Source organism: Mytilus trossulus, chromosome 7 (genome assembly GCF_036588685.1).
Source record: "Mytilus trossulus isolate FHL-02 chromosome 7, PNRI_Mtr1.1.1.hap1, whole genome shotgun sequence".
NCBI lineage: Eukaryota > Metazoa > Mollusca > Bivalvia > Mytilida > Mytilidae > Mytilus > Mytilus trossulus.
In genome coordinates this window covers 53300834-53326962 of record NC_086379.1, presented here as the reverse complement: position 1 = coordinate 53326962, position 26129 = coordinate 53300834, and the positions used below count along the sequence as shown (strand labels likewise).

The following is a 26129-nucleotide window of genomic DNA, read 5'->3' as shown; positions in this document are numbered from 1 at the left end:
TGATACTATTTATAATGCTTTTTTGTTATTTTTTTTATTTATATGGATCTTGTCTGTACACCAGCTTTGATTATTTGTAATATGTTCAATTTTTCACTTGTTCTTACAACATTTGTATAAACTTCAAGATTATAAAAAAACGGGTTTTTTTTCTAAAGTGAACATTGATTGGTTAAATATTTCTCAGTGATGTCCTGTGTTTGAATTTGTTTGTTAGCTTTTTGGTTATGAATGTTTGTCTCTCATATTTAATTAACTGTTCATTTGTATTCAGATATCGCAGATCAAATTTATTCGTTCATTGTGTAATCATACGTTTTTTGATTGAGTTAAGTCTGCCAATTGATATTTTATCGTATGTTTTTCTTTGTTGTGATGTTATGCTATTGTTTCAGAAAAAGGGAGAAGGTTTGGATCCAAAACGTTTAATCCCGCTGCAAATGTTTGCACCTGTCCTAAGTCAGGAATCTGATGTACAGTAGTTGTCGTTTGTTTATGTAATATATACGTGTTTCTCGTTTCTCGTTTTGTTTATATAGATTAGACCGTCGGTTTTCCCGTTTGAATGGTTTTACACTAGTAATTTTGGGGCCCTTTATAGCTTGTTGTTCGGTGTGAGCCAAGGCTCCGTGTTGAAGACCGTACTTTAACCAATAATGGTTTACTTTTTAAATTGTTATTTGGATGGAGAGTTTTCTCATTCGCACTCACACCACATCTTCCTATATCTATTTAAACTATCTTCCTTACATACATGAAAGTACTTTTAGATAGATACGTGTAGTGTTTTGTATTGCACTTAAGAGGTTTTGGATGTTAATTTGTGGTTCGTATGATCTCAGTTTGTCATTGGTTAAAATACGATTATGACGTCATATGTTCTTGCTTTACTCTGAAATTCCAATTGTGATATCATGAAAAAAGTCAACTATGTCTAGTTACCTTACATAGAAAGAAGGACATTAGAATAGAAGGGATAAGATGGTCTGCATAACATCTTAAAATCATTAAAAAAATAAACTTAACCACCAAATATAATGCTTTGCCATATTTTTTCCCTCTCGAAAACTTAAAGATTTCACTTTCTCGAGTGGTAAAATCTATATTTATTGCTGTATGTTGCATAATGAATGAAATTAAGACGCTTGGGTGATTACGAAATTTATCATATAAATTATATGTTAATAATGGAATTCTTCAAAGTTAGGTATATTGCTGAGTCTTCCTAGTGTTCCACGAAGCCTCTTTCTAAATAACTAACATCTAAATTGTCAGCAATCAAAGACGGGCTTTAAAGTTATTGTGAAACTGCCTATTCTAGAGGTGAAGTGAATTAGATGTGGATACTTAAAAATTCCAGAGACCTTTAAGAGTACATACAATCCAAATCTCTTTCATCTTGAAATAGTACTGGTATTAAAACATTTGACTTTTCTATACTTTACACAAGTATTTCACATTCAAAACTAAAAGACAAATTGAAAGAGTTGCTATTGCTTTGTTTCATAAAAAAAATTGGCCAACGTAGACACAAGTATTTTATCTTAGGGAGGGATATATTCTACTTTGTACAGGATCACTATGATTCAAACAAAAAATTCTCTGAAACTGACATTATCAAGATGCTAGATGTTTAGATTGACAACATATTTGTTACATTCGGAGGATGTGTTTTTTTCAAGCGACTGGGAACAACTTGTGCCCTTCTTCTTGCCAACTTATTTCTTTATTATTATGAGGCGCATTTCATAAAGGAACTTCTTATGAAGCAAGATAAGAAGTTAGCTATATCCTTTTAATCTACTTTCCGCTATATAGATGATGTTCTTTCACCAAATAATTCAAAATTTGGTGACTATGTTCATCCTGTCGAACTAGAGATAAATAAAGGCAACAGTAGTATACCGGCGTTCAAAACTCATAAATCCATGGACAAAAAAACAAAATCGGAGTAACAAACTAAAAACGAGGAGCGCATTAAATATAAGAGGAGAACAACGACACAGCGCTTAAAATGTGACCCACACAGAAACGGACCAAGCATCAATCAAAATCCCACGAGAATAACAAATATAACATCAAAACCAAATACATGAATTTGGGATTAACAGGAACCGTGACACGTCTTATCGCAATGTGAATTTACACTCAAGAATAAGAGAAAAACAAACGACGCAAAGTTAAAATGTAACACACACAGAAACGAACAATAATATAACAATGGCCATATTCCTGACTTGGTACAGGACATTTTTAAAGGAAAAACTGGTAATTTGAACCTGGTTTTGTTTTATGCCAAACCTACCTCTGTTATGGCCATGTGAAATATAACATCAACATGACAACACAACACCACAGGACTACATTATAAATAAATTGGACAACACAATTGACAAAGAAACACACAAACAACAGGCAACAAAAGGCAGCAAGTTCAAAATTTTAATACGCCAGAAGTGCATTTTGTCCACACAAGAACTACTAGTGACGCCCAGATACAAAAGTTTGAAAGCCGAAACAAGTACAAGTTGAACAGCATCGAGGACCAAAAGATCAAAAAGGTTGTGCCAAAAACGGCCAGGGTTTCCTGTTAGTTACCAGAACATCCCTATTATTTAGAATAATTTATACTTTTGCAAACAGTAAATTTTATAAAATGACTATACAAAAGATGTACATGATAAAACTGAAGTATTAACTGATTACAGGAAACAATTTAAATATATTACATAACCAGACATTTGCAACACAAACAGTAGACACATCCGAATAAGTTTAAACCTCAACGCCAAGTGATGTCATATTTGAAATTATAAAAAATAATAAAAAAATGAAAATGACGTCACATTTGAATGAATAAGATAGAAGTAGTATTCAACAGATACAGTTAAGTCGGCCTCATATCTTGACAAATATCTAGAATTTGTCAATAGGGATCGGATGAAAACAAACTTTACGACAAAAGAGATGATTTCAGCTTTCCAATTGAGAACTTTCAATTTCTAAATAGCAACATTCCATTAGCACCTGCATACGGTGTATATATCTCGCAATTGCTACGATATTCCCATGCTTGCATTTCCTATCATGATTGTCTTGAGAGAGGGCTGCAGCTCAAAAGGAAGCTATCAAACCAAGAGTTCCAAATGGTGAAGTTGAAATCGATCTTTCGTAAATTTTACGGACCCCATCACGAGTTGGTTGACCGTTATGGAATAACCGTTTCTCAAATGATATTTGATATGTATACATCGTTTGTCTGTTTGGTTTTTTCATTTTTAGTCATTGCGTTGTCAGATTTATGAGTTTAACTGTCCCTCTGGTATCTTTTGTCCCTCTTTTATGATTTGTCATGCTTTTGAACAATTTGCTTCTGGATCTCTTCTGTGGTGCCAACAGCTTATCCGGATGCGTAAGCTTAAATCTGAAAAACTAAAGAGACATATGACAATCACAGTATGCAAGAACAAATACAAAGATCAATTCCGTGATTGGAAAGTTATCAGAGGAAAGAAAAAGGGCAGTATTTCCCTGGATTCGAACTCATAACCGCAGAGATGACAAACAAGTCTTTATTTTGAAATTTCATATTTTTAATTTGTCTGGGGTTGTTTTTTTTTTGTTAACATTTATAGATTATAGTGAGATATTTCAGCTGTAATCAATGAATATTATTTTATGAATTCAAACCAAATTCCAGTTTTCTTTATAACCGCCCCTTTAATGATTTTTGAATAAACATTATGTCCTTTTCAATTCTAACTATCTATTTCTTTAAAAGAGGGACGAAAGATTCCAAAGGGATAGTCAAACTCATAAATCTAAAACAAACTGACAACGCCATGGCTAAAAATGAAAAAGACAAACAGAAAAACTGTATATATTAACTCGCTATTGATTTTGATATACATAACAACCACCCATGTGAATAATATAATTGTGTAAGATTTAAATATAATAAAAGCCGAAACTATACATAAGACTTTTAAAGTGACATTGAAGGACAAAACTAACAAAAAAATAAAATCACAACGATACTTAACTCCAAAGAAAATTCAAAAAGCAAAGTCCCTTATCAAATGGCATCATCAAAAGCTGAAACACATAAAACGAATGGATAACAACTGCCATATTCCTGACTTGATACAAACAAAGTTTGTTACAGAAAGTTTTTTTAAATACTGTACAACGACAAAATAAACTAGTTAGTTTTCTTTCCAATATAAAATTACCTTTATACTCTAATATTATAAGAGGTATACCTGTAGAAAGCTTTTTACAGAAAACCAATTTGTGAACAGGAATATAAGCTCAAGGCCAACGATATCCCTTCACAAAAATGCATGTTAATATAAACAGGAAACCTCTGACAAAAATACAGTATCATTACCCCTCATAATAATCCGACATGATATACTACAAAACATATTTATGTCATCTTTATGAATTATAATATTTATATACAAAATACTACGGAAACTGAGTACAGTTAACTAAAACAAGGAAACTCGATTTCATCAATCTATTTTTATTGAAATGTTAATCGATAACATATGACTTTAATCATACATTTAAGCATGTGATAACACAATTCCAAAAACTATAAGCTATAACATTGGAAAATTCGGTCCATTTTTTGTTGATGGAGGGACAATACACCTGCTAATAGATAGAATGTCTTCCATCGTACAAAATAATGCCGCAGAACCATTGTTGGCAGGTACTGAAGCTAATGGTGAAGGAAATCCTAACTCAACTGGATACGGTTCTATCGACGAAAGGCCGCGATTTACAAGGAATAAGCTGTTCATAGTTGGATGTATTTTGATGACCGAATTATGTGAACGTTTGACGTATTACAGTGTGATAGCCAATTTGATATTGTTTTGTACTTCTACTTTGGATATTTCTTCGACTGGTGCAGCAAGAATCAGTTTAATATTTTCTGGTAAGTTTGATATTACATTTTCTTAGATTTTTTTAAGATAATGAAAGATATCCGCATAAAATGTGCTTAAAAATACCTGTTTGTTTCATAATCACCTATTGCACAAGTATAAGTATAGGTGTATTTTCTTCAAAAAAATATTTTCATTTTGTCTTCTTTTCGCTATTTATAAAAAAAATGCTAAAAACAAAATTCAGATTTTCTAGGTGTCACATCACCAATTCTTTAAATCAAATTTAGTTCACATGTTAAGCTAATCGCACTTTGACAGAAATACTGTGCTCAGTGTTGCTGTTATCTAAATTAGGGAGCTAATTTTCAAGAAGTAATTTGTGGCTGCATTAGAAATTTATTTTGACAATTTTGAGTAGAAATGTCCGAGAAGTGCTTAAACTTTCATTACAATTTTTCTGAAGATGTGCTATTTAAAAGGCTAATTTTAATTTTCAGAAAACCAGGGTCAATTTAAGTAGTTAATCACTTCCGAATTAATAAGAAAGAAGATGATATTATATAATTCAGACTATATTAAGATTTTCATAAAGTCAATCTTAAGGGTGATTTTTAAAGAGGTGTGAAAAGTGAAAATTACATAGTGGAAAATATGAGGGTCTTAATGATGTCTACAGAATAGAGCATAATTGACAAAATAATAAAAAAATAGGGAAAGATTAACACACCGAGAATAAACAAGTGATAAAATATAAAGAATAGACAGCAATGGCATTAACAATTAAAGACACAAGGAAAGGAACACAAACAAATCCAGACCCTTTTACACACATATATATACATACTGAAACAATAGCATGGCATTAAATAAAGTTAATACCGGACACAGTGAAAAATTCAAAACAAAAAGTCCTTTAGCAAATGTCAAAATCAAAAGCTCAAACACATCAAACAAATGGATAACAACTGTCATTTTCCTGACTTGGTACAGGCATTTTCTTATGTAGTAAATGATTGGTAAAACCTGGTGTTATCTATCTAAACCTCCCACTTGTATGACAATCTTATAAAATTCCCTTATATTGACAACGATGTGTATACAAAACAAACCGACATAATAGGTAAATTGTCTAAATAGAGATACAATAAATAAAGGCAACAGTAGTATACCGCTGTTCAAAACTACAGTCAACATGATGATTGTGTTACATTTTTAATTATTTTAAAATAAACAAATGTATGAGAAAGAAACAAAAAGGCATATAAACGAAGCACATAAGTAGTAGATGTAATGTTAATGTTTGGTAGATATCAATCATTTATAAACATCGTTATTAGTTTAGAATAAACATCAATTTTCTTTTAAACTATTGTGCTCGGTAGTTACATTTTGGAATATATTTCAATAATCGTGATATCAAAAACACTTCAGGATTGTTTCAATGGTTCAGATTCATTAAGCATTTTGCAATACAAAAGATTTTTTTTTTTAATATTTCAGGTTCAGTATTCATTGTACCAATTTTTGGAGGATATCTGGCAGACGCTTTCGTAGGAAAGTTTAACATAATATTAGGATGTGGACTAATTTACGTCATCGGTGAGTATTTATATTAAGTTGTCACATGTAAGGGAAATGTGACAACAATGATCCATACTTTATTAATTACATTTGTGGAAATACAAGGATATAAAATACATTTTGGAAAAGTATAACAAATTGATATCATCTTTTTTAAGGCCAACTTATCCATCGTATTTGCATTTCTAACAGTGATTTAAATACTTTCTTTTTTATAACGTTTGATATTCTAGCAATTAGAAAAAATGGCTTATGCTCAGGTGCGTTTCCTAATTAAGGATAAAGAAAGCCTTAATAAGATTCCTCTAGTTACGAACTACAAAACATAAGCTCCATTGTGCATTAAACCGAATACATTCAAATAATTACATCAAGTTAAAAATCATTATCTTCCTCTTCAACTGCGTACTGTATTTGGCTTTTTTTAACATTTTTGGATTCGAGCGTCACTGGTGCGTCTTTTGTAGACGAAATACACGTCTGGCGTATATACAAAATTTATTCCTGGTATCTATGATGAGTTTATTTTCCAAGCAACTGATAAGAACTTCTTTAGTAGTTGTTTATTGTTCTATTTGATTTTGCAAGTTCTCTCACCAAGTAATTCAATATAGTGCGACTATGTTGAGCACATCTATCCCATCGAACTTGAGAAAAAGTACAAATACAGTCAGCTTTACCTGGCATCTTGACTTTCATCTAGAAATTGATCACAAGGGTCAGTTGATACTTTACGCAAACAGGGACGATTTCGGCTTCCCAATTTTGAACTTTCAATTTCTATGTAGCAACATTCCAACAGTGTCTGCATACGAAGAAAATATATGTAACAGCTGATAGTCAACACTTGGTTTTTTTTACAAAAAAAAGCTATTGGATTAAGAGTTCCAAAGTGATGAAGTTGAAATCAGCCTTTCGTTAATTTTATGATCGCCATATGGAACTCTCATTCCAATAGCTTCGTTTTATTTTAGTTTAAAAAAAATAAGAAGCTGAATTCGTCGCTTTTGGCGTCAAGTATCAAGCGGTCTTTGTGGTCAATTTCTAGATGGTCAATTTCTAGATGTTGGCTATTATGTAATATCTACTCGTATTTCATAGATCACGACGGATATGCTCTTTTCGTCGTATCCACAATCCCGCCCACTTGTCCACAAATGTTACCCTACCAGATTAGAATTTGCACTTACATTGTTGTTTTTTTTATGGTTTTTGTTGTTGGATAGGGTTGGGGTTACTTTGCATTGCAAATTCATTTTCGACTTATGAGTAAATATCACTTCGTTATCTCTCGCTTCCTTTTTCTATTTAGTGAACGATTAAGATTTAGAAAAAGTACATGGAAATTTGTTCATTGGTAAAAATATTGTATGTTGACCTCTTTATATTTTTTTTTTTGTATTTCGTTTGCTATTGGTTTTCTTGGAGCGTTCCTTGCATCTCCATTCATATAGTAGTGAAAAAAGGAAGGTAAATGCACCTCCTCCTTTATATTAAAAATCTTTTCCCTTGGTGTTCGATTTTTTTGTGATTTTACTTTTGCATGACTTGGACTGGTATGACTTGGACCTAAACAATAACTTTTATTAGTGTAACCTAAATATTAAGAAAACAATGCACAATTTAGAACAATCTTCGGTTAAAAAAAATAAACTTAAATACTGATATTCGCTCAGTTTTGAAGAAATGCAGTTTTTGTGTCAAAAAATAAATTCTCAGCTCGAAACGGGATATGTATAAGCGGATCAGCCTTGTAATCTACTTGATTCACTACTACAAAACAAATGAATGTTATTCTATATATAAAAATGTCAAATACAAAAGATAAAACATATGGGAAACAACAAAGAACAATTTGTTTGGTCGATTATATACAACACCATGGCAATAGAGGAAATAACGAATGACGAAAAACAAATAATTCCAAAAAACGACATACTGTGGACTTATTTTTTTCGTTGGTAACAATTTTCGTGGATTGCTGAAAACTTGTCTATTCGTGGATATTTGAATTCGTTGTTTTGCCGATCTCTGTATGCAAAGTCTATTGAAAATTTGTTATCCGCACCTAATAAACTAAGATTCATAACTTCTTTTGAAGTTCTTATCCCATAAAAGCAAAGTCACACATTTCGTAAATCACCAAAGTTTAGGCTAACGTATAGAACGGAATGATAGCAAAACCGACACCACGGCGTTTGTCATAAACTGTTCTGGTCGGTGTGTATTAGAATTTATTAAAAAAAATGTATTTTGTAGACTTGTATTGGTCTGTTTATCAAATTTGTTTTTGCCATGACATTGGCAGTCGGTTGTTCGATTTTTACTATCCCTTCAGTATCACCTGCCTCGGTTTAGGCAAACTAAGATATTAAACTTTATGCAAGTTTCTCTTCGCTCCTCTGGATATCAAGGATATATAAGCACTGACGAGTGTAATGAAAATAACAGAATTAATATAACAGAATGAGAAATTGAAAAAAAAATGCTAAATATTTTTATATTTTTTCTTTTTGTGTTATTTTATAAATTCTGTTTCTTGTGAGTTCTCGAAAGAGTCGTATCGTATGCTTGCACAAATGTGACATGTTACTGATGGAAAATTAAAATTTTAATGTTATTGGTATATAAAACAAGTAATATCTTAAACTATCCAACATTATATTCCTAATTATGCATCTTGTTCTCGATAACTTTTATAGGATTAGTTCTACTACCAGCATCGGCTGTTGACTACAAGAATAATTGGTTTGGACTTCATAACAAAATATCTACTGTGAGTTGTTATAAATACTGGGACAATGTAGTGAAAACAGGTCCCCTTCAAAGTTCATAATTAACGATTCCAATGTTACAAAATGGATAGATCAATATACAAATGGAAAAATATCTTGTTTTTGTTTACACACTATATTGTTACAAAATGCAAATCTCGGTAGTAATGTTTTATAATCCAAATGTAATGTATTTCACCATAAAAACAAATTTGATATATGAAATATTATATCTTTTAAATCATACTTTTTGTCGAGAACACAAATAGGGTTGTGCAGATCAAAGACTTCATTGTAATTTTACTAGACATCTTATAATAGCAAGCTAGCTTACATGGTTACCTAAAACCTTTTATGATATCACAGGAAACAAGAAGAGGATTGTTCTTGTCATCACTTGTCCTAATTGCAATAGGGACTGGAGGTATAAAGGCTAATGTTGGACCATTTGGTGCTCAACAGGTTGAAAGTCTGGGACCAAAAGCTGTGCAATCTTTCTTTAACTGGTAAATGAATAACTATAAGTCAAATTCAAGAATTAGTGGAAACTGCATATCTTTATCCAGCATCTAGAAGAATAAAGCAGTCCTAAACCATAATTAAAAGTATTTATACCAAATATAAATTCTCAGTTGTCCAGGGTCTAAACTTATTAAAAACTATGTAATATTTGTCAGCTAGTTTAAACAACTAAAACTAGTAAGTGCAAGTATAGTAACAATTGCTAGAGTTAGAGCAATAATACTGTAATAATACCCAGCTTAAAACCCGCTTAAACCCAAAACTGGCACGAGACCTGCTTTTTCGATAGAGTGCATGCACCACCACAAGACTCGATCCCATAATTAACAGTATGGCATAAAACACAATTGATAAATTTACTGATCAAATGACTGTTATGTTGTCCTAAGATCTAAGACCACGAAGAACGTATTTTGTGAATTTTTAAAATATCGAACAACGCAGAAATTATGGTATTTGTTAAATTTCTGTTGAGTGGATTTCAGTCTTTCTTCTTAAAATATCTTTTTGCTAGAGAAGCACACATAGTATATATACCTTAAGACATGTAAATAATATTCAATTAGACAAAGATTCAGTTGCTACTGAGATCAACATAAGTATTTTAACGTTAATATCAAATGCGATCAAAATCCGATCAAAATATCTAACAATAGCTTACTATCATAGAATTTAAGACTTGATGTATTTTTGTAATTATCATATTTTATCTATGTTATAGGTTTTATTGGTTTATAAATGTCGGTGCTATAATTGCCTATTCCGGTGTAGCAGCCGTACAACAGGATGTTGGGTTCGATGTTGGTTTTCTCATTCCATTAATAAGCATGATAATAGCACTTGTTATTTTCGTGCTGAATAAATCAAAGTATATTTCTTCGCCTATTAAAGGTAACAGCAATATTGTTAATTTTCGTTTATATTGATACAAACGTATATTAAATTGAACTTTAAGTATTGCATAACGAAAATAAAGTATGCTACTTATTTCTATGGGTACGACACATTGTTTTGGATAAACAGAGACGCATGATACTAAGTGGAAATTCATAACTAAACATTCGAATGAAACAGACACGGAAAGGTGGCGAAAATGCGATGAACAACAAACAACAATACAAAAAGAAGACTAAGCAACGCGAAATCAAACTAAAAATATGCTTGATATCAGGTATTCCGGAAAGTAACAATCGAGCAAAATATGACAGGATTATGGTTTTTGAATGACAACCAATGATAGGATTTGATATCATAAACCAAACCTCAGTAAACATCTTCATGCCTTATATATCATGTATTGTAGTACGCCGCTAGATTAAAACTGCAAGGAAAGGTAGCACACGGCCAGCGAAAGCTCTATTATTGTAGAGCCCAGGTGGTCGTGTGGTCTAGCGGGACGGCTGCAGTGCAGGCGATTTGGTGTCACGATATCACAGTAGCATGGGTTCGAATCCCGGCGAGGGAAGAGTCAAAAATTTGCGAAAGCAAATTTACAGGTCTAACATTGTTGGCTTGATGTTAAGTCGAGTTGTATATACATTATGTACACAGCCATGTATCACCATCATTGATGGCGATCCGATGGATACATCTGTTGTAGAGTTGTCACTGACTCAGACGTACTTATGAATATAATTATTTTCTGTGACTGTATCTTACATTAATTTGTAGGAGCCTTTACTATAGATAATTCAGCTGATCTGTAACAATAACATCTTCATGCCTTATATATCATGTACTGTAGTACGCCGCTAGATTAAAACTGACGATGAAAGGTAACATACGGCCAGCGAAAGCTCTATTATTGTAGAGCCAATGTGGTCGTGTGGTATAGCGGGACGGCTGCAGTGCAGGCGATTTGGTGTCACGATATCACAGGAGAATGGCTTCGAATCCCGGCGAGGGAAGAATCAAAATTTTGCGAAAGCAAATTTACAGGTCTAACATTGTTGGGTTGATGTTAAGACGAGTTGTATATATATGACTAAAATGTAACATTTCCTTTTTACAATCACTCTTTTCTATATTTTATGGCAATAAGATGCACCTCTACAACAACAACATTTTATCTTTGAACATTTTACTATACATAAGCACGACTGTACAGCTTTGTCATTATGTCAACGGTAAATGTATATGATTGAATCGACATCTAATTATCTTGCCGATTCACATTTACCGGTTGCATTTTTTTCTATTTTCTATGAATAATTCGGATGTCATTCATAGTACCTACCATGAGTTATAAGATATAAGAGCTAAAGGATCATGCATTATTTAAAGAGATACATAATTCCGTCATTTGCAAAATTTAAATTTATTTTAGGCAGTGTTCTCAAGGATACCATTGGTGTTTGTTGTGCTACCAGATGTAAGGGTTTCGACCATGCAAGGGAAGATGAGGGTGGCCCTTACAGTAATGAGATGGTGAACGGTGTAATAGCAGTCCTACGTATTCTACCTGTATTTTTATTGATAATTGTGTATTGGGCAATTTATTCACAGGTATATTTACAGAAATGAGTATAACTAGAATTGCATTTTCATACCTATTCGAGCACAACTGATGATCTTACAATTTTAGAAATAATATTATAAAGGGTCTCACAGGGTTATATAAATTATAACAAATTTAAACTAAAAAGATCCATAAATATTGGACGGCAAAAAAGTGTTTGTGTAGTCTTCAAAAGGCCAAAAAACTAAATATCGGATTCTAAATAATAAATGAAAGTGTTACCTGGTGCAAAAAGTATTGTTGTTTTTATTTACCCCACTCTCTCTTTCAAATATTTCTCATTCTAAATGATTTTTTTTCTTTTCAACGAAAAACTCTCGATGCAACATGTCAATCACTCCGGTCAATATCTTTTCTTTGATGATACAATTATGATATATAACAGTACCTGCATGTTGTCGTTTACCTTCTGATGTCTTTTTGGAATTTTGGATCCCCAATGCTCTTCAACTTTGTACTTGTTTGGCCTTATAAATATTTTGATATGAGCGTCACTGATGAGTCTTATGTAGACGAAACGCGCGTCTGGCGTACTAAATTATCATCCTGGTACCTTTGATAACTATATTCATATTCCTTTTTATAAAAGACACAGTCTGCATGAAATAAAACATTTCAATTATATGTTGTGTAGAATAACTGATAATTTTATATCAACTGGAACTAATTTAAATAACATTCTTGTTTATTGTCATCTTAAGTTATAGTTAAGACTGATCATATCTTTTTTAGATGGGTACAACACTTTTCTTGCAAGGTGAAAGAATGGATCTCAAAGTAGGGTCCGGCAATGTACCTGTTGCAGTGCTTAACATATTTGACACGATCATAATTATAATTTTAATACCAATAATGGAATCGTTGGTGTATCCATTTTTGACACGGATCAACAGATCACCTTCGCATTTACAAAGAATGGGTAAAAGGACATTATGTATTTGATTATAAAGCATAACCGTATTGTATACTTTATATTTTATTCATGATCATGATTCAGTATTGAAGAACTTGCAGATGCTACTCAGCCTTTATAAAACGTCACCAGTGTCTGAATACAAAGTTGATGAACAAGGGAAACATCAAAGAACATTTCGTTCTTTTTCATTAAAAAAAGTTAATCGTAAGATACCTAGACTATGTTGATAACAATTGCGCATCATTTTTACAAATAGTACATGATAGTGTTCTAGAAAAGATTCAGTAATCAAAACACAAAATCAAAAACTTAAACACATCAAACGAATGGATACCAACTGTCATATTTCCTGACTGTTAAAGGAAAAGTCATGGTAGTGTATATTATTAATTTTATTTATTTGTATATATATTTCACATTCTTTTTAAGGAATTGGAATGATTTTCGCTGCAATGGCAATGTTTGTGGCAGGTATTCTAGAAATTTACAGAAAGAAGGATATAAGTATCATAGGCCAAAAGCTTGCTGGTAACACATTTAATGCGTCATCTATATCAGTATTTGCTCAGGTACCACAGTTCACTCTGATAGGTGCCAGTGAAGTATTTACAAGTATATCAGGTGATTATATTCATAGTATACATATATTTATTTTGTTAAACTTTTAATTTGTAGAAAATGACAAAGAAGTTTATTCCATTTTTCATTAGTGTTGTAATCGTATAACCCTGCAATAATAATGCAACATTTTGAATATACTTTGTATTTATAAAGTAACAAATTTATATGAATCAACAGGGTTGGAATTCGCTTATTCTCAAGCACCAATGTTTATGCAGGGCGTTTGTATGGGATTGTTTTTGGCGACCTCTGGAATTGGTAATTACGTAGCTGAACTCATTTTAGTAATTGTAGTTGCTGTGACAGGATCACAGCCGCCAGGTAAATCTTTATTAAGTGAAAATTTAATCATTATGTAATTGGTAAGGACTTTAATTATATGATAAGTGAAACTAGCAAACTGTCTTTTTGATTTGTAAACATCCTATTATCTGGATAGAAAAATTAACGTCGTTACATATTTGATTTTCTCATATATTTTCCTTCAATGTTCATTTTAAGGAGCTGTCTATTTTTCACCTATTTTCGATAATGCATAATACCTGAAATACTGTATAATGTGTTGATAAAAAAATATCAAATTAAAGGCTTGTAATTTTGTACGCAAGACAAATGTTTCGTCTATAAAAAAAATCATCAGTGAGCCTTGATTCAAAAATTCAAAGTTGAAAAGTTAAATGATGTATGGTGTTGAAGGCCTTTGGCACTCAATATTCTGTAACATTTCGACAAATACTATTTAGGTAATATATTTCTCAGAGTGCAAAGTGTTATTGTGGAAATTCTGTAAAATCAAGATCACAGGTCATCGATAAAGTCATCTATCATGAATTCGAATGCAAAACTACATGTTGGCTCCTATATACTCAAGTGTATCTGTTATTGAATTGAAATTTTGGTAAACAATAGCGATGAAGTCATTTGCCTTTCTATCTATGAAAGGCCGTCTTAAGACGGATACCATGTATATATACCATCGAAAGGTACTCAGAATATGTATAAGATCATTTACTTTGATTTTAAATCAGAACTCTAATAAAACCATTCCCACGTTTTTCTTTCTTTCTTTATATTGTTATGTGTATCATGTTTTTCCAACTTACAAATGTTTATATAAATGTAACATCTGTATTCAAAAACAGTTTTTCTTTTTTCTTTAACGTTTTGGCATTTTATAATTATTTGTTAGTTATCGATAAATATATGATCGACGTAATATGAAAATATCTTTTTTCAGATTCTTGGTTTCCCGATGAAATAAATGATGGAAAAACAGAATACCTTTTCTTCTTGCTGGGAATTTTAATGTTTATTAACTTAGTGATATTCGCTATTGTTGCCTACTTTTACAAATACCGGAACCGAGACAACTATGAAATTTCCGTTACCGCTTGATCTTAACCTGCTTAGCGATATAGGTTTACATAACTGATCAGGTCGTGACGCCCATACAGTTAAGAGTTTAATTTGATCTCATTGAGTTGTATAGAGACGTATTTGTTGTCAACAATTGCAAATTATATTTTTTTTAAAACATGTGTTTATATTCGATGCATAGCAGGCAGATATATTATGAATTGATATCCTGTTTGAGCATAAAAATATGCAAAACATTGTTTGCGTGGCTCTGCTAGCTTCCTAACCTTGAATGTAAAATAAGTTAAGTTTCTTTTCGTGATCAAACTCATACATTTTAATGATGCAGTGCTATTTGTGTATCATTTGTTTATATTAGATATAATTAAGTCTTCTTTTTTTTTATTAATGTATATGTCGTGTACAAGTTGCAATTTTGTACAGGTTATAACATACAACTTGTACACGACATATATATAAGATCATCATATTTATAATTCAACATTTGGTTGGTTATTATCTTTTGTAAAATATTCATATATCAATATTCATCGACTGAAAATCAAACAATCAAACCACTCCTGATGATTGATGCTCCTTTTAGCCGGGTAGCCATCGTAAAGTAGCAGAATATGACGTTTACATTACTCGGGCTTCTATTTAGACAATATACGTATAGTGTCTTGAAATATGAAATTTATTTGTATGAGGCTTAGAAACGGGAAAATGCGAGGTTCTACCGAGCATTTTCCCGTTTCGTGCCGAATACAAATAAATTTCATATTTCAAGACACTATACGTATATTGTTTTTATACTGAAATCGAAAAAAATATTTAAAAATGAAAAAACTATATAACAAAAATTGTTAAAAAAAGTGTTTGGAATTTCCCTCTTGGGGTACCATTTTGGGGTATTTCCCTTTGAGCGTAGTCCAGGCGATAAGACATTGACATATTAGGAATTACAAAAGGGAAAATGATTTTAATTAATAACATTTGATAATCATGGTGTATAAATAACCAATTTGAAGACATAAAAGTTTAAATTCATTTAAGTTTGACCATTGTTACTTTACGTTGTCATCGTCGTGACGTGGCGTTGTTGATGAAATACAATAAGGAGGCGGAGCTTATAGGTTAGTTGGGGTCATTGACGTATAAAGCTAACGTTTATACGTATAGCTTTATCTGTATAGTAAAATAGCTTATTGCAGTATAAAGTATGGGACTAGTATGTTTAAAGAGGAAATCATGCAAAACAAATAAAAAACAACGAGCTGAATGCACGAGCAGCCAAAAATCATTGTTACACTGCCTGTATGAAACAATCCGTGTGGAATGTACACGGAATATAGTAGGAAAAATGCTTTGAATTCCTACCAGAAAAGAGTGATATTCTAGTCAGACAGTAGTAGGAATCCACACGGAAAACAGCCGAAAAATTTAAATTAGCAGGAATTTCTAAGTAGGAACATTGTATATTCCTACCAGGAATATGCAAATTAGCAGGAATAATTTGGTAGGAAAATAAAATTCCTACTAGAAAACCTGGTAGGAATTTTTCAAAATTCCACCCAGAAAAAAATATTTTCTGGTAGGAATCTAAAAATATACAAAATATAAGTGTATTTCAAAAATACACAACTGGGTCAATGATAAGTTTGAATCTCAACAACAAAGAACAAAGGAAATTCATGGAACCAATTACTTTTTACAAAAATAATTACTTTTGAATATTTTAAGGAAACTGCATGCAATATATGCAAGCTTTAGAAAGTGCTATGCATAAACATGTAGATCTAAATTAGTTTAAAGAACAAATAATGAGTAAGATTGTGCACTTTTAATGAATTATTAATTGATTACTAAATTTTGTTGGCAGGCAGATAAAAAAAATCATCTTGAATGTATAAGAATTACCTTGAGTCTTGATTAGCCATATTTTCTTACATTTCTATATTGTTACGTTGCGTGACCCTAGCTTGCAGCATTGTATTCCAACACAACTTTTCAATCTTTCCCCTCCAACTTTTGAATGTGTGAACTGGAACTTGCTTGCATTTAACATTGCAAAATGTGTCTCATTAGCAAACAGGAATCCAGTTCAAGATAGCTTTCCAGGTTGAAAGATTTTCTGGTAGGAATTTATTAATTAATTCTGGTAGGAATCTTAAACATGTAGTAGGAAAATAAATAATCAATCAGATTTTCAAAACAAAAAAAAATCTATACAGACTTTAGCAATTCCACCTAGGTAGTAGGATTTTTGAAGTAGGAATATTAAAAAATCCAGTCAGACTTTTGTTCATTTTCCATGTCCGTCTACTTTCTATATGGAATCTTTGAATCTAGGTGGATTCCTACTTCATTCCTACTAGTGTCTAGGTGGAATCCTACTACTTATTTCGTACGGGAGTAGTCATTTTACAATTACAGGGTTGACAAAACGTCTGTGAATCATTGTCTTTGATTTTTCCTCTAATAAATTGATGATTTATGTTAATTGTTGAATTCGAAACAGGTGATAACGTCGTTTATCTGCTACATGATATCGCTGCATGGACAAATGAACCAGATTTCAAACACGCATATAATAAGATACTTGCACATGTACTTCTAAACCAGTCTTTTAGATTATTGAAGGTGTTGAACACTTCCCTTTTTTCCACATATATACATTGCCTATCAAAGAATATGTTTGAAATTTTTTGATTTGTTTGATCAATTTTTTATCATCCCCAGAGTTTGGTTGGGCTCGTGTTCGGTGCTCAGTGTATTGTCAAATTTGGTATCGTTCCCCTCTTTCATGAAACATATTGAACTTGATTGAGGACTTCTCAGGATAATAAATCAAGATCATGTAAGCTCGTCATCTTATCTCTTTTTCCCTCAAGTATAGTAGTATATGGAAATCATGATGACGATTTGGGAACATTGAGCACATTATCTCCCATTCTGATGCGGACCCTATTAGCTATGGCTGCATGCCTTTGTGGTGCCGTATGTATTAAACATCAATAAAACTTCTTTTTAGGAATATGCAATCTCTTTTTTGCTGGATTTTAATCTGGCAATGGTTGGAATAATTGTTGGCTAAATACAAGCTTTCTGAAAATATGCATTAATGTGGTTTCTTGTCTACTCCAAATTAAAACCTCATCTGTTTTCCAATTATTTCGGTCATCTGTGTACCAAAAGGGTTACAAGAAGTTTTGTCTAAATATCAACAAGACCACATGCACCAGAAATTTGAAGATAACCGTTTAATAATAAAATAGTTTCTATCTCAGAAACTTTTTGATTTTGTGGTTTGCCTTGATCATTGTCCACCAGATCTTGTAATCAAGGGTTGCCACAGAAGAATGTATGTTTATTTCAGTTTTTTTTGCTGATGATTCTACTTAATCTGTACTTACCTAATAGTTGTTTATAACTAATATATGGCTGTTTTAAAATCATTTAGACAGACTATTTGAACTCTTGTTGACTCTTTAACTCAAACTTGTGGAGTTCCCCAGCAGACTTGAATAAAATGAAGTGGGAACGACTACAGCCTATCTCCTAACCAATTAATTACAATACAATGATGATTGATTGCAAGAAAATTGTAAATATTTAAGAAATTTTTATCAAACAAATGAATTAAATAGCCAGAAAAGTGTACAAAACATAAGAAAACAAAAACTGAAAAAGCAGGAGAATGTGACATATATACAGATACTAGATTAAAAGTAAATGTACAAATTGAGGTGATAAGCATCCAAAAACATAAAATTGAAATCACAAAATTTCTGAATCTTAAGATATGACAACTTAAAACCATCAGATCTTTTTTAATTTGTTTGACATAGCTGTAAATAAAGGCAACAGTAGTATACCACTGTTCAAAAGTCATAAATCAATTGAGAGAAAATAAATGTGGGTTACAAACTAAAACCGAGGGAAACACATCAACTATAAGAGGAAAACAATGAAACAACAGAAACTATTGTCATAAATGGCTTTTTTAATTCTCCTTCTTTTTTACATTCTTTCAAATAAATATTTGAGTATCTGTCACATACAAAAGTTTAAATAGTGAAATAGAATTTTTTCATTGTTTTCCTCAATACATCACAGTCTTTGTCACAATCCAGAACCTCCTTGGCATGGTGGAGATTTACCAACCTTCTGACCTGAATCTTCCCATTGTTTTGGTGTTTTTGCCTACAAATAGGACATAAAATACAATGTTTTATATGTATACATGGAAGTAAATTATAAATGTTCAAACTTATATATATTTAGTAAAAAAAATGTACTGCCAACCAAACTGTTGTTTTAAAACAAGAGGCTCATAATCATAAGACTGTATCACTAACTGGGAAAAATATGTCATTTTGATATTTATTTTTATTGCAGCCAGTTTTGTTTAGATTTTTTGTAGATCTTATTTAGTGGTCTTTTTATGGATCTTGTATTAATGAACCTTTTTACTTGTTACAGTTTCTTCTTATCTTAAATTATTTTTTAGATCATAGGCAAACTTATAGAATCAGTAAAACAAATCTTCTTTTAAAGACAATATATATTTTTGAGAATCATGTGAATTTAAATTAAGTGAAACTGATGTGAGTGAAATGTGCCTGTGTATAGTATCATTGTATGAGCTCCAAGCTATGGTGTGATCCCTTCCTTCATCTCTATAAACAATTAGAGAACAAGGTGTCAAAGTCAAGTGGGAAACCCCTCAAAACATTGGTTTATATTTACAGATACAAACAAAGAACAACTTAAGTGACAATTCATCAATTAATTAGCATAAATGAGATTCTGTTTGCTATTATTATACAATGCAAGTACTTAGAAACATTGGGTGTCAAAACACTGTGTATTTATACTAAATTATTTTGTTGACTAAATATCACAATCTTTTTTAATTACTCACAATTATTGACAGTGCATGCACGGATCCTTGGAGTTCATCTGCTAAGTTTTCATTTATCATTCTATGTCGCTACAAAATAAAATTCAATAATAAAAATAATTGTCTTCATCATAGCTACAGTTTCAAAAAAACATAAACCCGTAGATGAGATGTAGCTAAAAATTATGAATTAAGAAGATCCAACAAAAGATGCAAAAGAAGCTAGCAACCTGAAAACAAAGCAATGATGGTCAGATGGACAGGACAGACTGACAAATGGAAAGAAGAAAAATATTGTACACTTGGCAATATCTTTGTGTGGGATACTCAAAGATTTTTTTTTAATTTGGACAATGAGTAAATTGATTTACAAACTATACAGTAAACATTTATAATTCTCTTCTCCATCTTTTATTTTTTGAACAGATGTTTATAATGTCATCTACATAATTTCAATATGTAAATTGAAGTATATTTTGACATTGTTTTTTTACTCTGCAGCAGTTGTGTAACTACACAAATATAGATGATATCTGCATGAAATTTTCATTCTCTTTTTATAATTATGTTGCTTTTAAACTTTACTTGTAAATATAATAAATATAAATGTTCACTTAAAAATATCTCAACATATTTTCAGTGAATTATAGTAAATTAATGTATATTTTTTAACTAAAAAAATTTGTCATTTAAGAAAAAATCATAGATTTATAGGTTTACTTTATTTGTTTTTTTTGTTACAAAACAATACACCTAATCACTAATCCCGGCTGACCCGGCCACTTGAACTTTTGACGCATACAACAATCCCTTTTCCATTGTGGCGTCAGATATTTTGTTTTATGACGTCAAAAATTTAAGGGAACCTGTGTAATATCCAGTAATGGCGGACAAATAGCAATAAGGTGTATAATGAAAGATAGTTTTCATTTGTTTGGGTTTTTTATTTCTGGGCTAATAAGCCTTACAGTCAAAAGAAAATTTAATATATTTAAACACAAACCTTAATCAGTGGCTGACCTTCAAACATATCTGATATAACTACAACTTTAAAATGACTTTCAGATCCTGCAATTGTAAAAATTACATTTCATAAGACACTGTACAGAAAATATAAAATCCTAGACCTACAAAAATCAACCGTTCACCACATAAAAAGACGAATATTAAAGTAAAAAATGGAATTTCAGAACTTATAATGATAAAAATTAATTCAGGCATATAGTAATATATGACTGCTTTCAACAGTGAAACTTCTTAAAAATACAATTCCAATACTCTTATATCATTATGTCTTAATTCTGGAATGGAAGTTTCAAAACATTCCATGATGTGAGTCTCATGCTTTATGTTGGTTTTATATAAAACTAAAATGTTTGATCTTGCTAGTATATTGACTTTTTACCTTTTGGCACATTGTGCATAAAACTTTCATTTATAACTTCTAAATGCTGTGGTTTAAGTCCATCTGTTAATTTCTTTGTAATCGAACTTTCCACTGGTTTCTTCAAATAAATAGATGAAAAATTCAATATTGTTATATGATAGGGATCACATGCTGGTATTGGTAATATGTGAATCTTATTGGTTTAAAATGTGTGGTATTTAAGTAACAGTGCACTCTAATTGTACACAAAATATGTCATTAATAATATCATATGTGTTTCTTTTTTTTTATCAGAAAATGGAAATGATATATTTTAACTGCCGTCCATGTTGATCATCTTAATCATGAGTCTCTATGATTTAAAGGTTTCTTGTTATTCATTGTTATTAATGATATTGACATCTACTTGTAACAATTAGTTCGAGGGTTTAATTTTTTGGCTTATTTATTTTCCTGGAGACCATTAGATGGTTGCTGTATCTATGGCAATTACAAACTCCTTTTATTTTAATATAATGTCACAATTATTAACTATTTCAAAATATTCAATACCCAAATATTATTTTAAAGCATAAGATTCTGACACAGGGCAACATTTAAAAACATTCCATATTACCTAGACAGAAAGAAGTTTATGCACTGAAAAATACAGCATAGAATAAGAAACTACATCAACCATCAACAACCAACTCCTCAAAATAACACATTGACAAACAAAGACCTACAACTCATAGACTTAATACCCTGTTTGGTATAGGTGACAAGTTGGTGGGGCGTATGACATTTCACCGATTTTGAAATTTTTCATTCTTTTATTTGCGCCGATTTCATTTTTTCATTTGCGCCGATTTAATATTTTTTCCTAATTGGATTTACAGGTAAGTTACAGGTAATTTCATACTTTATGGATTTGAACGCTGTACATATATTTTTAATTCATCATTTTAGTATTAACAAAGTGCTTTTATCTTAGGTTTTTACTTCTTGATTTTAAGCAGGAGACAACAGTTATATACATGTTATGATTGACAATTCATAACATATGTACAACTGGCTAACGGAAGAGGTCTTTAATGATAAATGAAAATAACATTACTGGGATGGAGAGTTGTCTCATTGGCACTCATACCACATCTTCTTATTCATTTTACCTGTAATTTACCTGTAAAAAAATCAGCGCAAATGCAAAACGCCCAGTTGGTGGGGTTAAAACACTTTTACTTAATCGTGTTTATATGCATAAAGCTCCCCTTATTAATGTCTAGACCTTTTGTCTTACAATATGTCAACAATTGGTTTTTTTTTCTAATTTAAAGGTAAAATCAATAAAATAATAATTTGTTTCAGAAAATAAATGTCAAGAAGTGACAACATGAGAGAATAACTCATGAGCTCAGACAAGTTTCTTTGAAAGCTGGCAGTTATATCATATTAAGGAATTTAACTGTCCTTGCAATGAAAAATCCAAAAAGGTTTATACCTGCACAGCAGATTCAGCCATTTGTGACATACGACAGAAATTCAACTTGTAATTCTGGGACAACCTCCTAAATCCTACAAAAAAGAAAAAAGATAATAGTAATGTAGAATGTTAAAAGTCTATGGGAAAATTTAAAAAAAAATCCCTAACACATCTAAAAACAATATAATTGCTTGATTTGCTTTAACTTTACTGAATTGTATACAGCATGTTTCCTTTTCTTTCATTATCAAGTTGATAACAAACAAATATTACGCAACCTTGCTGCATGCTTAATATGAGCAAGTTCAACATTAGGAATCCTATCAGTGATTATATAGCTAATATTTCATCATGGTTTTTTTCTTATTTAGAGATAGGTATTTTTGTCATATCTTTGATCATCTCTAATCAAATTATTCACTGCATGACTAATTATCTTTTAGAACAGATTGTACTGTGTAGGTGCTTACACGTAAATTTAGGTGTGGACTGGAGTCATGTTACTAGGATGTTTATATCAGAGCCTCAAAATAAAACTTTTTTTTTTTTAATTGTTGGATAGTTATGTTGGTAATTTGTTAGGCTGATGTCTTATTGGGGTTTTGTTCCAGATCCATTTCATCACATGACAGACGTTAAGTTGTCACAGAAAATATAATATTACTGGTAGATATCCTTAAAAACCAAATTGATTTTGGCTATAAATAAATAATTCACAAATTTGAACTTATGGAAAAATCAGCTAGAGTGGGGTGCTCATTTTCGCCACATCTTTTCATGTTTTCAGGTCTAAATGATTTTAAAGTATACTGATATTTCTATATAAAGATAACTTCAAATGCAAAATATTCTCAAGCTTGATAACATGTTTGTTTGAATAAAATCATCTGAAAAGTTAGATTAAAGGGTGTTCGAAATTTCCTGATTTTTTGTCAATGGGGGACACATATTCACCGTTTTTACACATCTATTTAAAACCAAATAACCACAGCTTTCAACAACATTGATCATATCAATTTCATAATAGATGGATAGCAGATATTCAAAGGTGTTAAGAACTGAAATTAAGGGCATACAGTCAAAGAATTACTTAGAAATACTTCTTTGAATTCGTGTTTTTTCGTCAGAAAATTGGCCGAAAATTGTTGTCCATTTTTCGGTCCTTTTCAGTAGCTGCCGCAATTTTGTCTCAGTTTAAAAAAATAATCATATTTGTTATATAATATCATCTACCAGTTTTCAGCCATCCTTTGAAGTTTTTACACCTCAAAAGCATTACACGCGAAATTGTGTCCCCGGCAAATATGGGCCCCCCACTCTACACCATAATAATATCAGAACTTCTTAATTTCTGTCCAAAACAATTCAAACCTTGCAATTATCATGATGAGCATTATCCGAGATGAACAATAAAATTAAAACAAACATATTATATGCTTATAATTGTAGGAAAAAAATGATTCATATATACATTTTTTGTACATGTGTGAAGAGTACTAGTTAAAGAATAATATAGTAATTTGACAAACTGTGATCTGGAGTTATCATGCTTTGCCATACAACTCTTGTCTTTTATTATATGATAGAATTAATTTGGTCAAAACAAGGATTTATCACTTATTGCAGACCTGTTTTTGTATTGTTATGAGTTACAATTTATGACTAAAATTAGCAAAGACCCATCAAAACAACATTTGATACAAAAATTTAACAATACTTTTAGATATTTGGATGATATATTGGCTCTCAATAATGACGACTTCAGTATGTATACTAAAGAAATTTATCCTGTAGAACTTACTTTGAATAAAGCTAATGATAATAATGATCACTGCCCTTTCCTCGATCTTGATATCTATATCATAAACGGGAAGCTTAATACAAAAATTTATGATAAAAGAGATGATTTTTCATTCCCTATTGTTAATTATCCATTTTTAGATGGTGACGTTCCCTTGTCACCATCTTATGGTGTTTATATATCTCAACTTGTAGGATTCGTTCGTGTATGTAACAACGTATAAGATTTTAGCAAGAGAAATTTATGTATTACTGAAAAATTATTACACCAGGGTTTTCGATATCACAAACTGGTCAAAACTTTTACTAAATTTTATCACCGGTATAAGGAAATAATTTGTAAATATAACTCAACATGCAGACATCTTATACGTTCAGGTATTTCCCATCCAATTTTTTATGGAAATATTCTTTATAAAGCACAAAAATGTCAGTATTCTCCTCAGAAACTAACAAAACCTTTAAATAGACTTATTAGAAGGGGATATAGTTACGATACTGGTGTCAGGTCATTAAAGATTGCATATTTTGTCTTTAATATTGATTCACTGATAGGGTCTTTGCAATGGCACTAAACACATTTATTTCTAAAAAAACAGTTGTTGGCATGACACGGGTTATGTTCTTCTCATATATTTTATGATAGTATGATACTAAACCCCTAATGGGAGGGATTGTGCCTGATATTCATATGATGAAGACATAATCTTTCAATCAGTTTAATTGAGGTCTGGAGCTGGCATGTCAGTTAACTGCTAGTAGTCCGTTATTATTTATGTATTATTGTCATTTTATTTATTTTCTTTTGTTACATCTTTTGACATCGGACTCAGACTTCTCTTGAACTGAATTTTAATGTGCGTATTGTTATTCTTTTACTTTTCTACATTGGCTAGAGGTATAGGGGGAGGGTTGAGATCTCATAAACATGTTTAACCCCGCCGCAATTTTGCGCCTGTCCCAAGTCAGGAGCCTCTGGCCTTTGTTAGTCTTGTATGATTTTAAATTTAAGTTTCTTGTGTATAATTCGGAGTTTAGTATGACGTCCATTATCACTGTACTATTATGCATTTTTTTAGGGGCCAGCTGAAGGACACCTACGGGTGCGGGAATTCTCGCTACATTGAAGACCCATTGGTTGACTTCGGCTGTTATCTGCTCTATGGTCGGGTGGTTGTCGCTTTGACATAAAATGTTTTTTTAGGGAATTTGGGGGTGGGGTGTACCATATTAATTATAATTTTATATCTTTTTCATTGTCTTGTAGTTTACCTTTCAGCATTTTATAAATTAATACACATTTTCTTCACTATGCCTCTTTTGACAATGACGACCTATAATTTGACCTGGTGAAGATTTAAAAGACCCTATTTCATTGGCTTATA

The 26129-nt window shown here is 31.3% G+C and overlaps 2 protein-coding genes across 3 annotated transcripts; one reads left to right on the top strand and one right to left on the bottom strand.

The window, feature by feature from the left end:
• The first annotated feature begins 4470 nt into the window (after positions 1-4470).
• On the top strand, positions 4471-15359 carry LOC134725301 (solute carrier family 15 member 4-like). 2 transcript variants are annotated; one of them, XM_063589001.1, is made up of 10 exons: positions 4476-4948; positions 6402-6500; positions 9185-9258; positions 9623-9762; positions 10500-10669; positions 12105-12283; positions 13029-13215; positions 13642-13833; positions 14011-14154; positions 15071-15359. In XM_063589001.1, exons 1-10 carry the CDS (start codon positions 4675-4677, stop codon positions 15226-15228), a joined length of 1617 nt encoding a protein of 538 aa, XP_063445071.1. In that variant the 5' UTR covers positions 4476-4674; the 3' UTR covers positions 15229-15359. The 2 variants fall into 2 exon arrangements, with proteins under 2 accessions (XP_063445072.1, XP_063445071.1); XM_063589002.1 differs by lacking the exon at positions 14011-14154 and having other exon boundaries at positions 4471-4948.
• A 3814-nt stretch (positions 15360-19173) lies between these two features.
• Positions 19174-26124, bottom strand: LOC134725300 (DNA-binding transcriptional regulator BolA-like). Its single transcript, XM_063589000.1, has 6 exons — positions 26017-26124; positions 22963-23036; positions 21501-21600; positions 21099-21163; positions 20117-20185; positions 19174-19395 (listed from the first exon to the last, which is right to left on the bottom strand). The coding sequence occupies exons 1-6, from the start codon at positions 26024-26026 to the stop codon at positions 19315-19317; spliced, it is 399 nt and encodes a 132-aa protein (XP_063445070.1). The 5' UTR covers positions 26027-26124; the 3' UTR covers positions 19174-19314.
• Positions 26125-26129: the final 5 nt, after the last annotated feature.